The 12,776-nt window shown below is 55.0% G+C and overlaps 1 protein-coding gene across 1 annotated transcript in view; it reads right to left on the minus strand.

The window, feature by feature from the left end:
- Positions 1–12,776, minus strand: part of PDE2A (phosphodiesterase 2A) — a 94,587-nt gene that overhangs the window by 19,827 nt on the left and 61,984 nt on the right. The window contains 3 exon segments of the mRNA XM_019449706.2: positions 440–495; positions 1,339–1,448; positions 8,780–8,868. Of these exon segments, the coding sequence (XP_019305251.2) occupies positions 440–495; positions 1,339–1,448; positions 8,780–8,868 (255 nt within the window).

A 12,776-nucleotide genomic window follows, 5' to 3' on the forward strand; every position in this document is an offset into this window, starting at 1 on the left:
CACCGGAATCTGACTGAACTTCTCATACTATCTCTACTTGTCAGGGCCATGTCCATCCATCATTCCTCAGTGTCTTTCAGGCCCTCTGTGGACAAAGCTCTTGGCCCCCAACCCAGCCGGGAGGATGCCAAAGAGGAAGTAAGGTCAGGGTTGCACCAACAGCTCCATGGGGCTGAGAAGTGCAAAAGGGACTTGCACATGTCTCTGGAAGTTGCTGACTGGGCCAGTGACTGCGTCCTGCCCATTCAAGGTAGGGCAGAGTGCTGGGGTGTGGGAGAAGCCAGACTCCTCCTAGACCCCATTTCCTCAACTCCAGCCCAGCTTGCTGTAACACACACACACACACACACACACACACACACACACACACCTAGACAGGCTCCATCCGCTATCCCTCCCTTGGTCTCCACTCCCCCATCCCACCCCACACTGTTCTTACCAAGATGACGGCTGCCACAGCCCCAGCCTCCTTGTCCACCAGCGGCATGACCAGCACTGAGGGGGAGAGGGCAATGAGGTGGTCCTGTGGGGCCAATGAGGCTCAGAGATATGGAGCCAAGCCCCAGGGTGGGGGAGACAAAGACACAGACAGAGAGGCCGGGACAGAGACACAGAAAGACCCAGAGACCCAGAGAGATGGGGGGTCCTGAGGCGGCAACAGAACAACCACAGCAATGTCCCCTGCATGGAAGGAAGCCCCCTCATGTTACAACTCTCCTGTGACCACCCCCAGCAACCCTGAGAGAGCAGGAGGCAGGTAAGGCTGAGCACCCCTATTTTACAGATTGGGAAACTGAGGTCCAGAAAGGGGAAGTGACTTGCCCAAGATCACACAGCAAGTCAGGTCTCCTGACTCCCAGTCTTGTGCACTTTCCACATCGAGACAGAGGACACAGACCTAGAGAGACTGAGACACGAGGCAGAGAGACATGGCGGACAGGGGGTGTGGAGAGGAAGAGAAAGAAAAATAGAGACAGTGACAGAGAAAGCATGACAACAACACAGCCCATCTAGCATGAGACACAAGCACGTGACCACTGCGGCCACTGGCCACTGAGCCCTAGTATGTGCCCGGCCTTTAACATGCGTTATCTCATTTGCTCCTCCTCAAAACACCCCCTCAAGGTAGGTTCTCTCATCCCCATTTTATAGATCAGAAAATCGAGGCTCAGAGAAGTTAGTAGCACAATAGAGAGAGAATTAGATGAGGGGATTGCCGAAGACACAGAGCAAGAGGAAAAAGGAGACAGAGAGATGAAGACAGGGATAGAAGACAGATGGGATCTGGGGAGCAGGGGCACGGTCCCTCCCTGCCCCTGCCCAGTTCCCAGTCCTTACCTTGGGTATCAGGAGCCAGTGGGGCCATCAGTCTGGCCAACGGCTTCCCCAGCAGGTCCGAGGGGCCCAGTCCATTGCAGCCCAACCGCTTCCGGGAGATCACAGCCTCTCTGAAAAGAGGATGTATGTGATCCTACCTCTCAGTCCCTGGATCAAAAAGGTGCAGGCCCCAACCTGGGGATACACAGCAGGCTGGACTCTGCACATCTGCAAGGATCTAGACAAGCTGACCGGCCATAGGGCGGACATGAGGAGGACACAAATAAAAGAGATAGGAACCCTGACCTGTCATGTGGAAGAGGCAGGCAGCCACAGTCTGGCCTCTGGTGCCTCTTTGCTGGTGGGTATGTGAAAGTACCCTGGGGCCCCGTGCAGGTCCCCCAGGGCAAGTAAAGCAAGGGCTCAGAGCTTTACTTTAAAAGGCTGCCTCTTTTAAATCCTGCTGTGGCCACTACTTAACCTTGGGCAAGTGGCCTACCTCTCTGAGCCTCCCAGGGAGAAAGAGTGTGGGGAAGAGGAGAACCCTAACCAACTCAATCCTCAGGAAAGCCATTCTATACACCTGAAACTAGTGTTACACTGCATGTCAACCATACTTTAATTAAAAGAAGGGGGGGGGAACATTCTAGAGCAACTTTCAGCACTAAGCACAGGAGGGAGGACTCCAGAGGTAATCGTCGTAACTAAAGTACCCTCCATTCCCTATGTGCCATGCACCATCCAAGCAACTCATAGAGATTGACTCAGAATTCCCAACAATCCTATGAATTAAATATTATCATCATTTCCATTTTCAGGCAGAGACACTAAGGCACTGGGAGTTAGGAACCTATCCAAGATCCCATGGTTAATAAGTGGTAGAGTCAGGATTTGAACCCAGGCAATTGGCACCAGAGCCCATACTCCTAACTGGCTGGTGTGTTTGAACCTTCCTAAAGACCTGAGGGGATGTGAGTTTCCAACGGGATTGGTATGAATGGGTGTAGGTGTGATGGAGGGGCAGCGGGTGGGGGTAGGTGATGTAGGAAGAATGAGTCTCTCTCTGCCCTCACTACACATACCACCCTACCCCCACAACCCGCCTCTAGCTCTTCCTGCTGAATTAAGTGCCTGATTTTTCACCAACTGTCACTCCCTGAGGATTAATTGTCCTGGGTTCCTCATCCTTCACGCTGCCTCCACTTAATTGTGTTTGTAGGAACTGCCTGGCCTGAAGAGAAGAGAAGCCTTGGGAGGCTGGGACTCCAGTGTGTGCATGTGGGGTCACTAAGGGGAGCCAAGCAAAGGCCAGATGAGGAAAAGAGAGGAGGTGGCCTACAAGCCTCCTGATTAGGAGGTCACGGCCTCTAGAGAAATTGAGGACTAAGAGGTTGAGCTTCTTGGTAAAGTTCACGCCACATTCTGAACTGGATCCATTCACTCCTGGCCTCTTGGTTCAAAATCTACAAGACCCAGTGGTGTGTCCCACCTTCTAGCCCTCACACGCTGGGCTATTAGGCTCCGGGAGTGCTAGGCCCCAGCTCTGCCCTGTCCAACTGTGCCAATCACCCCAGGAAGGAATAGGAATCTAGGGTGGCAGGAGGGCAATGCAGCCATGGTCCTGGAGACTAAATTGATAAAGGCGGGGTCTTCATGGAGGCAGGGGCCAGGCCACCTGGAGGCAGGTGACCCTCAGCCAATCCCCTCTTGTTGAACCCACCCAGCCACTTGGCCTCCCACCGTCTGGTTACTAGGCAACCACAAGGTGGCGCTGGTCCCTCCGTTGCTGGTCAGTAAAGGCTGTAGTTTCATCTCTCTGACCCCTGACACCCCTCTTCCCCCAACCCTGCCCCAACCAGGGGCTGGCTGCCTTGGCTTTGCCCTCTACCCCACACCCCAGGAACCTGATGAAGCCTTTCTTCTTTTCTGCACAAAACTCCCTCCTCTGTGCTCATGGCTCCATGACTCTCCAGCCCCAACTCTATGAGCTCCAGACCCCAGATACCCAAAGTCCTCCTGTAAGCCTGCCCTGGATGTCCCGAGGTTGTCAAAGGCACCCAGTCCCAACCTGAATTTATTCTCTCCACCACCAAAAAGTGGCACAACCATCCCCTGGGTCCCTTGTGGCTTGTCCACAAACTGTCCCAGCTACCTCCCTCTTCCTCACTTCCCCCATTCAATGAGTGAATCACCTCCCATGCATCTCTCACAACTGTTCCCCATGGAATTAGTATCAAAGAAGGCTTCCTGGAGGAGGTGATGCTGAGTTGGGTCAAGGCAGGCAGGAAGGGATGTGCAAGCAGATGGAACTGCATGTGTAGAGGCTCAGAGGAAAGAAAGAACATGTGTCTGCCGGATGGCCCAACTGCAAGAAGGTTAGTGTGTCTGGACGGCTTGGAGCGAGGCTGGAGAGAGCCCTGAGGAGCTGGGCATGATCCTGAGGGCAGTGGGAGCACCAGGAAGGACTTGAGTTGGGGAAAGTAAAGGTCAGGTTTGCTTTCAGGTGCATCAGTTTAGCTGCTGGGTAAAACTCTCACTACAGAGGGAGAATCTGAGAGACTGGAAACCTCTTGTAAGGGAGGGCCTCTGGTCTCAGTGGTCCCTGGTCAGCAGAGGAGAGGCGGGGCTTGGGCAGATCAACCTTGACTGAGCCCACATCTCTCACTGAACACTGGGGCCTCCCGGGAGGTTAAACCCTCAGAAATCCTTAACCTTGGCACCTTGCTCTGCAACCTGCCTTCCCTGGCCTGGCCACATCCCGCGGTCCCAGGCAGGTCTGTGCCGGGCCATGCTCACCTCAGCCCACCCCCCATGCAAGCCCTTTGCCTCTGCTGCACCCTTCCCAGAACTGTTGTCCCCTGGGAAGTTTTAAAGACACCCACAGACTGGAAGGGGAAGGGGAGGGCCCAGGCTGAGTCTCCTCCACCCAGATGAGGGTGGGTGTTTGTCTACCCTCACACCCCAATGGCTCCTCCCTCAATTTAGGACCCTCTGCCCTGCCTCATCTCCCCTCCTGACGACTCCAGCCTCCTACCTCCACCTGCCAAGCTGATGGTGGGGGTGAGGGGACTTCACGCCAGGGGCCAGCTGTACAGGTTGAAGGCTAATGACTCAGCCCTGGTGCCTGGGTGGTCATGGCTGTCCCAGTGGCGATAAAGACAGATGGGCACAGAGTGAGGAGAGGAACGGGCGTGTACTTTATGACGGTTCTGTTCCTTTAACAATTATTTGTTTAGTGGCAAGAGTGGAGAAAAAGGCTCTCTGTTGGTAGGGTCAAATGGCCTGGAAAGAGCTGAATGCCCAGGCCCTCTTCTATTCCTCTGAGCCCCTTCTTTGGTGAGGCCCCATCCCCTTTACTGAGCACCCCCCCACCCCACTTCCTAGGGCCTAAATCTCTCTGTGACCTTTCATCTCTCTAGGGGACAAATTATGATTCAGCCCAGAACCTGGACCCTCCCCTCCCCTTCCCTCTCCCAGAATGTGAGACTCCGGAGATGGGAAGAGACTATTTCCTGTGTCCTTTGAGACAAATCAGAGGAACACAGATTCTGTGGTAAAAAAGGACCAGGTCAGCTCTGAGGAAGGAATGTGTCAAGGTTGGGCCCTGGGACCCCCAAATGGTAGCAGAGGGAGACAAGCAGCTGGGGCGGGTGTGGGTGGTGTCTCCGTGGCAGCTGAAAGGCCCCAGACTCTGCCACACTCAGCATTGGGTCGTGAGAGGCTTCAAGGTGGCAGGAGACACAATAAGAAGAGGAAGGTGGCAGGGCTGGGGACTGAAATAGGCTGGGAGGTTGAGGGGGCTCCAACAAGAGAGAGACGAAGACTTCCAGGAGGTTCTCCCCTCCAGTTCTTGGAATTCAGAGCTGGACCAGCCCTCAGACATTGTAGTGTCTTACTGTCTCCCAGGAGTGGACAGGGGCCCAGCGCGATCTCAGGACACCCCCCTGGATCCCAGGTCTCCTGACTCCCAGCTCGTGTTTCTTCTTGTGGAAAGACCCATCCCTGAGGTAGGCCGTCATGGCCAGACACCTTTTCTGGAAATTGGATCTTCCTTAGTGTCAGGGAACTATGGAGCGGACCTCCTAGAGCGCCTCCAGCTGGGCTGTGGGAGATTAGGGAAATGTGGCCGGTTGAGATGGAGCCACACAGGGAAGGGCTTTGCTAGGGACAAGAGGGCATGAGCCAGCACGAGGGGGGCAGGGAACCCAAAACACTTTGTGAGGATGAAACTGGGCACCTGCGAGCCCACAGGGGTAAGGGGGCAGTGGCAGGAGGGGCCTCCCCATTGTCCCTTGGATGTCTCCCCTGCCTCCCTCATACTACCCTGAGCCCATCCTCTGCCCCTTACCCCCGGGTCCTTATCTGTCTTTATGACCCGACTCTATTCACACCTGCTGCTGTTTGCCAGCCCTGCCAGCCCTCCAGGGTTTCCTGGAGCAGGGCCCCCTCCACTGGGCATCTGCCTCAGCCTTAGCCTGAGGCAGGTGCCCAGTGTGCTGCTGGGGCCAGAACTGCAAAGGTCACCATTGGAAGGACCCTGTACCAAGCCCCATCCATTTTATAGAAAAAGACTGAATGAAGCAAGAAGGGAAGTAATTTTCTCAAGGTCACCCAGATGGGGAAATTGAGACTTGGGGGTGGAGGGCAGCCAGCAACCACTGAGCTCTGACTGTGTACGGGGCACTGTGTATCCATTACATCATGACACCAAAAGACAGGTCCTACTGTTACCTCTGTTTTAGGGATAAGAAAACAGTCTTGGAAGTGGACACAGGGAGGCAGCAATGGGGCCAGGGTAGGATCCAGGCCTATCTGACTCCCATTCCAGTGTTCTTCCCTCTTCCACATACCGAGCTAAGTCTTAGCCCTTGTCTAGGGGGTGGGCTCAACACCAGACACGGAGAGGGCAAGCATAGCACGGATTTCAGAAGACGGGACTGACCTCAACCTTCACCCCCCATCCTTACCAGATTGAAGGAGCTTTGATCTCTGTGTCCCCTGGGATGTGTACTGCCTCACCCCTCTTGCCCCTTACCAGCCTCTCCTCCTCTGACTTCTCTGATTTCTGAGCCCTGTCTCCCAGCAGGCACTCACCTCCCCATCTCCACTGAACTCTGGGCCAATTGCATTGGAACATTCACTTTTTTTTTTAAATTTTTTTAATGTTTATTTATATCTGAGACAGAGAGAGAGAGAGAGACAGAGCATGAGTGGGGGAGGGGCAGAGAGACAGGGAGACACAGAATCCAAAGCAGGCTCCAGGCTCTGAGCTGTCAGCACAGAGCCCGATGTGGGGCTCGAACCCACAAACTGTGAGATCGTGACCTGAGCTGGAGTCGGTCACTCAACCGACTGAGCCCCCCAGGCACCCCAAGGAACATTCACTTTTAATTGCCTTTTATTTCTTTTTCTTCTTCCCTTCCCCTTCCCCTCTCCTTTCCCCTTCCCCTCCCCTCCCCCCATCCTCTCCCCTCCCTTCCCTTACCCTCCCCTCCCCTCTCCTCTTTCCTTTCCTTTCCTTTCCCTCTCCCCCCCCCCCCCCCCGTCCCCTCCCCTCCCATTCCCTTCCCTTTCCTTCTTGTTACTTTTTCCAAAGGCTTTACTGAGTCTGAAGTGGTTGTGGGGGCAGGGGGTCAGGGGATACTGAAAGAGCTGCTGATGCAAAAGATCTGAGACCTCTCCAAGATGCCTGGACCAAAGACACCCCATCCACCCCACCTCACAGCAGAAAACCTAAGGGGAACGTTTGCAGGCTCAGAAGGGGTGGAGTAAACCCATCATGCTCCCCTCCTGCTTTCTGAGCCCATGATCCTGCAACCCTCTCCCAGGAAGGCCTTCCTGGGCCACTTTGAGGAAACTTCTTGGACGGAGCAAGCTCATATGAAGCAAAGTTCTTAGCAGTAGGTGTGCTGGCTCAGAGGAGAAAGGGGATTATTACAGCATTCTTTTTCCTTAAGATTCCAAAGACCTTCCAGCCCTATTTTACAGTCTTACAGAAGGGACAGTAGAAGCCAGAGAAGGCATGGCCGGCTTGGTTCACATAGTCCTTGAAGGGAGGAGTTATCAGGAGATAACTGAAGGGGAGAGTGTCACTCACCACCCACACCATGGGGGAGCCAAATGGGAGAACAGGAGGTGGGAAAGCTCTTGGGTTGTTGGAGAGGCACCGGCCCCTTCCACGGGGAAGGGCTAGAGACAGGCCAGCATCCAGGAATCCAGGGTCCCAAGTACCAGGAGGAGCCTCAAAACCACCCACATCCCTAGCCTCAGGAACCTCTGGCATCCCTAAACAGCAATTCTTTCCATGGCTTCTGTGAAAGGAGAGCGTCTCGCCAGTCTCAGCTACCACCTGAAAAAGCCACATTGCTGGACTGCTTGGCCTGTTGGAAAAGCCCTCCTCTTCTAGTAACACCCCCACTGGTGCCCACTGGGCCCTCAGCTCCCGGCCTAGTGCTCCCTGGGCCCATGATGGCCCTGCAGTGCTTACGAGGCAGTGACCATGCCCTCCGTGGCCTGCCTTCCTCTGGACCAGCACTCTTGCCTGTCAACACTTTCTCATCTGACAAGCTCCACTTCCCCTCGCTGTCTCCCAAATGGCCAGGAGCCAGGAGACGGTGTCCCAGGCCTGCCTCTGTCTCACACCAGGTATGTGGCCTTGGACACGTCTCATGATGTTTGCCCATCTGGAAGATAAGGAGGTTGAATTCAATAGGCTCAGAGGTATCAGGGGACCACAGAGCACTGAGCCCGATGTTCCTAAAGTCAGCGATTCCAACATTCTATCATAACAAAAGTAAAACCAGACCTTTAGCACTTCTTATGGATTCAGTTTTAAGGGCTGTGTTAAGCTCATTTAATTCACCCCCAACAACCCCATGAGATAAGTACTATTATTATTGCCATTTACAAACAAGAAAACGGAGGCACAGAGAGGTTGAGTACCTTGCCCTAGGCTATACAGCTAGTAAAAGGGAACTGGGATTTGAACCCAGGCAGTCAGGCTCAGAACCCACAGCAGGACACTGTCTCTGATCTCCTTCTCCCTGCTCTCACATACGGGGTTGACACCGTGTGCTCCCGCAGGTCCAGCATTCTGTGATTCTGTGAGAACTTCCCAGGCAGTTCTCATAGCCTGCTGGGTTCTAACTGATAAACTGCAGCCCTGACCTTCTGAGACTGGGCTCTGAGGAGGCTGCAGCAATTTAGAAGAGCTCCCCAGGTTTCTAGAAGAAAACCTACCAGTTGGCCCTTTCCCTGTGCTGTCCACTGCCCCAACACAACATGAGAAAAGACACTGCTTCTCCCCTCTGGGGGGTGTCAGTGACCCAGCCAAGGAACCCCAGCTGGCAGGGAAGCTGAGGTCAAGGTCAGGTGGGGGAGATCAGACTGGATGACTTTGGAAGGTCCCCCAGGCCTGAGATCCTTGACTGTGCTAGAGGCAGTGGGGTGCAAAATAGCTCACCGGACTTTCCCCTCCTGGGGCAGCTCGTGGGGGGGGTCCTCACACACCAGCCGGGACTCCCCATCCAGCAGGTAGGTGTAGACAGTCTCCTAGGACAGAAGGCACTCATGAGACCCTATACAGAGCCCTCCCAGCCGCCCTGTCCCAGCCCAGACATGGATCTGGGTGACAAGGTCACAGACCCTCTAGGAGTGGGATCAAGCATCTGTTTGTTTTTACTCCCCAGGTGATTCTAACATGTAGCCATGGTGGAAAAAGTCCCTTATGAACTTATACCTCGCCCTCTCCTCTTGGAGGGGGTTCTCTGGGCAGGCAGTGACCCGTGACCCTGCAGGCTTTCCTTGTCTATCACCCCAAATCCAAAGTGCTGGGGAAAGAGTCTAAAGGACTGAAGGTGCAGACAAATCTCACCCACCACCCACCTCAGTTTGCTGGGACTCTAGCCTCAGCAAACAACTGAGTGGTCTACTCAGGGCTAAATGCCAAGAGGGGCTCAGAACACCCTGGAAGAGTCCCTCCTACCTCAGAGACACAAATAATTCTACAAGAAACCACACACTGTGACTCAAGCCAGAAGGACTTCCCGGAGGAAGTGACCTTACATCTGTAACTACAGTAAAAATGAAACACATTCTGGGAGTCGGTGAGGCACAAAGAGTGGCTTCTGGGCCAAGTAGCAGGCAGGCAGTGTAAAGAGCACAGAGCATTTATGGAACTGACAGGGGAGGCAGGGGACACAGGAGGTTGTCTTAGGGTCAGCAGGGCCTATAAACATTTGGAGGAGACTGCTGTGAGCCCTGAGAGAGAGGAGCAGGTGCGCATTTTGGAGTGATCACTCCCCAGAGTGAGATCAAAGCTCTCTTCGAAGCTTGTCAACTCTTCAGCTTGTCAGTCTGCCTTCCCCAAGGGCCCAGAGCCATTTTGGCCTCAATTGTAGGCCATGTCTTGGCAGAAGTGGTTGCCCTCACGGCAACCCCACTGCCCCACGGGTGAAAAATCGACATCCCCTCCAAACGGGACTGGTCACCCCAAGGGATCCGTAACCAGCTCATTCAGCCCAGCCTCACTGAGCGCCCCACCATGCACACTCTGGGTGCGGAGGGAGGGAGACCCAGAGGCCGGTGCTGTCCAGAAGACCCCGAGGGGTACCCACACGCCCAGGTAAGTATCCCGAGGAGTGCTGTTTTCTTGGTGCGGGCAGGCAGGTCTCTCCTCTCTGCTGCGCTACCAGGGAGGGCTTCTGGAGGAGATGACACTGGAGCCAGGCGCTGAAGGCCCACCCGTAGTAAGTGTGCCAGTAAGTGTGGAATCCCTCTCAGCTGAAGTAGCGGCCCTTCTGCCACTGTGGGTGTCCACAGTCCTGCCAGCCACTCTTGTTGTTTTTGGCTGCCCCCACCTCCCAGCCCCAGTTCCAGTCCTGCTTCCAGAGAACCTGAACCAGTTCATTGGTGGTATGGGCTGGGGATGATAGGGCCTGAGAAGGGTGACAGGGGCAAGTCACAGGCCAGAACTGGAGGCCCCTTGTCCTCCAGGGTAAGGGTCTAGGCTGGGAGTTTAGGGATGGAGAAATCAGTGGGAGGGAGGCCTCTCCTCATCTATATCCAGCCTCCTTCTTGTCCTCCAATCCTTGCAGCAGCCTGGGAGGGGCCTGAGGGATTTGGCCCAAAGAGGTTAAGAGACCACCCGGCACATAGGGTCACACAGTGAGTCTTCCCCGGGCAGAGAGAGAGGTGGGTACACAAGGGGTGGGGAGCCTGGGAGGACAGATCCTCATCACTTCCGGATGTCCCTCTATCTCCCACCCCCTCACTCTCAGCCCTCTGGGTTAAAATTAGCTGAGTTTATTGGAGAGAAGGAGGGAACCATTTCAGACACATCAGCACCATCTGCATTCGGGGCTGCCTGCCACAATGGGTGCTGATGAGGGAGCCAGGTGCCAGAGGCTCTCCTCACCAAGGAGGAGTATGGAGACCCCTCCCCCAGCGCCCCACCCCTCCCTGGGGGCTGAGCTGACACCTCCATCTCCCTCCCTCCTCTGAGGACTGAGTAGACCGCCCATCTGCCCTTCCCCCCACCCCCACTCCACTGGGAGGGGGGGGGCAGACCAGACCCACCCCTTCCAGTCCCTGCCCCCATTCTCTGGGAGCAGACCAGAACTTCCATCTCACCCCATTTCCTGGGGGCAGAGCAGACCCTCCCATCTTCCCCTACTTCCAGGCGACAGGCCAGATGTCCCCTCCCCATCCCTGCCCCCACTGTCTGGGGGCAGACCGGACCTCTCACCTACCCACCTCTTCCTGGGTGCAGATCCTCCCATCTCCCCCCACTTCCTGGGGACAGGTCAGATGCCCCCCCCCCCCATCCCTGCTCCCACTCCCGGGGGACAGACTAGACCTCTTGCCTACCCACCCCTCCCTGGGTGCAGATCACACCTCCCATCTCCCCACCCCTCCTGGGTGTGTGGGGGGGGGAGGGGAGGGACTGAGACACTCCATGCAATTAAAGCAGGGCTGCCCAAAGTCAGGGCTTCCCTAGCTCATACAGGTCTCTTGGATGAGTTGAGGTAGACGTGTCCCGTTGTCCCAGGAACCTAACTGTCTGAACGACAGCTGTCTCCCAAACCCCCAGCTTTGGAAATACAATTAATCCAGTACAGGGCATCTACACTGGCACAACCACCAGGCACCCTGCCTATGAAGATGTAGCCAGTCACCTCCTCTTACCCCTCCCAGGACAGTCTCAATGGCCACAGAGGGGCCCAGGGCAGCCTTACAGATGCTGACCTGCTAACCTCTCCACCCCCTCCTTTCCAGATGTTTCTCCACCCCAGGCCAGATGTTGCCTCAGTCCTACCCTTCTCTGGGAGGATTTATTTTTGGGCTCAAACACACCACCCACTTCCTACCAATTTCACACTCAATAAAGCTCACTCATTAGCCCTCCTCCAGGGCTCTGAACTTCTAGAAGGTTTGAGAAGGCAGAGCAGAGGAGAGAGAATGGGGATGCTTAGGTGCCAATACCCCTTTGTCCCTGTCATGCTGTGTGACCTTGGGTGAGGTGCCTTCCCTCTCTGGGCCTCTAGTGGTTCATCCATCAAGTAGATTCAGATATGATAGGCTTGCAGGGGTGGAGGTGGGGGTGGAGGATGTCACGTTTTGGCAGAGGCTGACTCTGGCTGGTGTCTAGAGTAGGGGAGAGAGGATTCCAGGCTGTGGGACCCAGTTGAGGCATCTCTTCCTCCTGGAAGTCTTTAGTGCTCCTTTGGCAGGTTCAGACGGTGCTCCCCTTCCCCCCACTAGGCTGACAGCTGAGATAGTGCTGCTCCAGGTCTTCAGGGCAAGTTTACTTGTCCTACAGCCTAAGGTGTGAGCAGTAGCCACTGGAGCCAGGTTGGGGAATGACTGGGGGGGCAGCTCAGGAGGGGCACAGTTCCCTTACCAAGGCACTCTGAGCCCAGACAACCAAGGGGACCAGGGCCCAAGCAGCCACCCTCCACCTGCCCCTAATCTGCAATCATCCGTGGTATTGGGGCAGGTGAGAGAGAAGCCTAAAGGTTTCTAGAGGTCACCTTGTCCAGCTTCCTATCTCCAGGCAGGACACTTTAACTTCACACGACTCACTCAGTAAAGCTGAGCCTCATTCTAGCACCTCTGGAATGGGATCTGGGATCAAGGAAGTTCTTCTGCATGTCTACCCTCAACCCCTCCAGCTATATATTTTAAAGCCCACTTGACTCCACTATGTTCTAGCTGTTATCCTAGGAGAATCCTTTCCATTGTCTGAGACATGATCTTTCCAATGAAGTTCTAAGTCCCTTTCTGTCTCTGATATTCCAGAATTCCTATGTAAGTTCATTCTTTGGGACTTAGCTTCAGCCCTTCTCTTCCAGAATGCCCTCTCAGAACACTTACCCAAACCCTTCCCTTCCCTGCGAGAATCCTCTGGGCAGGGATCCTGCCTCTTCCTACTCAACTCTGTGTGAGGTACACAGTAAGGA

This window comes from Panthera pardus, unplaced genomic scaffold (genome assembly GCF_024362965.1).
Source record: "Panthera pardus isolate Hobbes unplaced genomic scaffold, ASM2436296v1 HiC_scaffold_12, whole genome shotgun sequence".
NCBI classification, from domain to species: domain Eukaryota; kingdom Metazoa; phylum Chordata; class Mammalia; order Carnivora; family Felidae; genus Panthera; species Panthera pardus.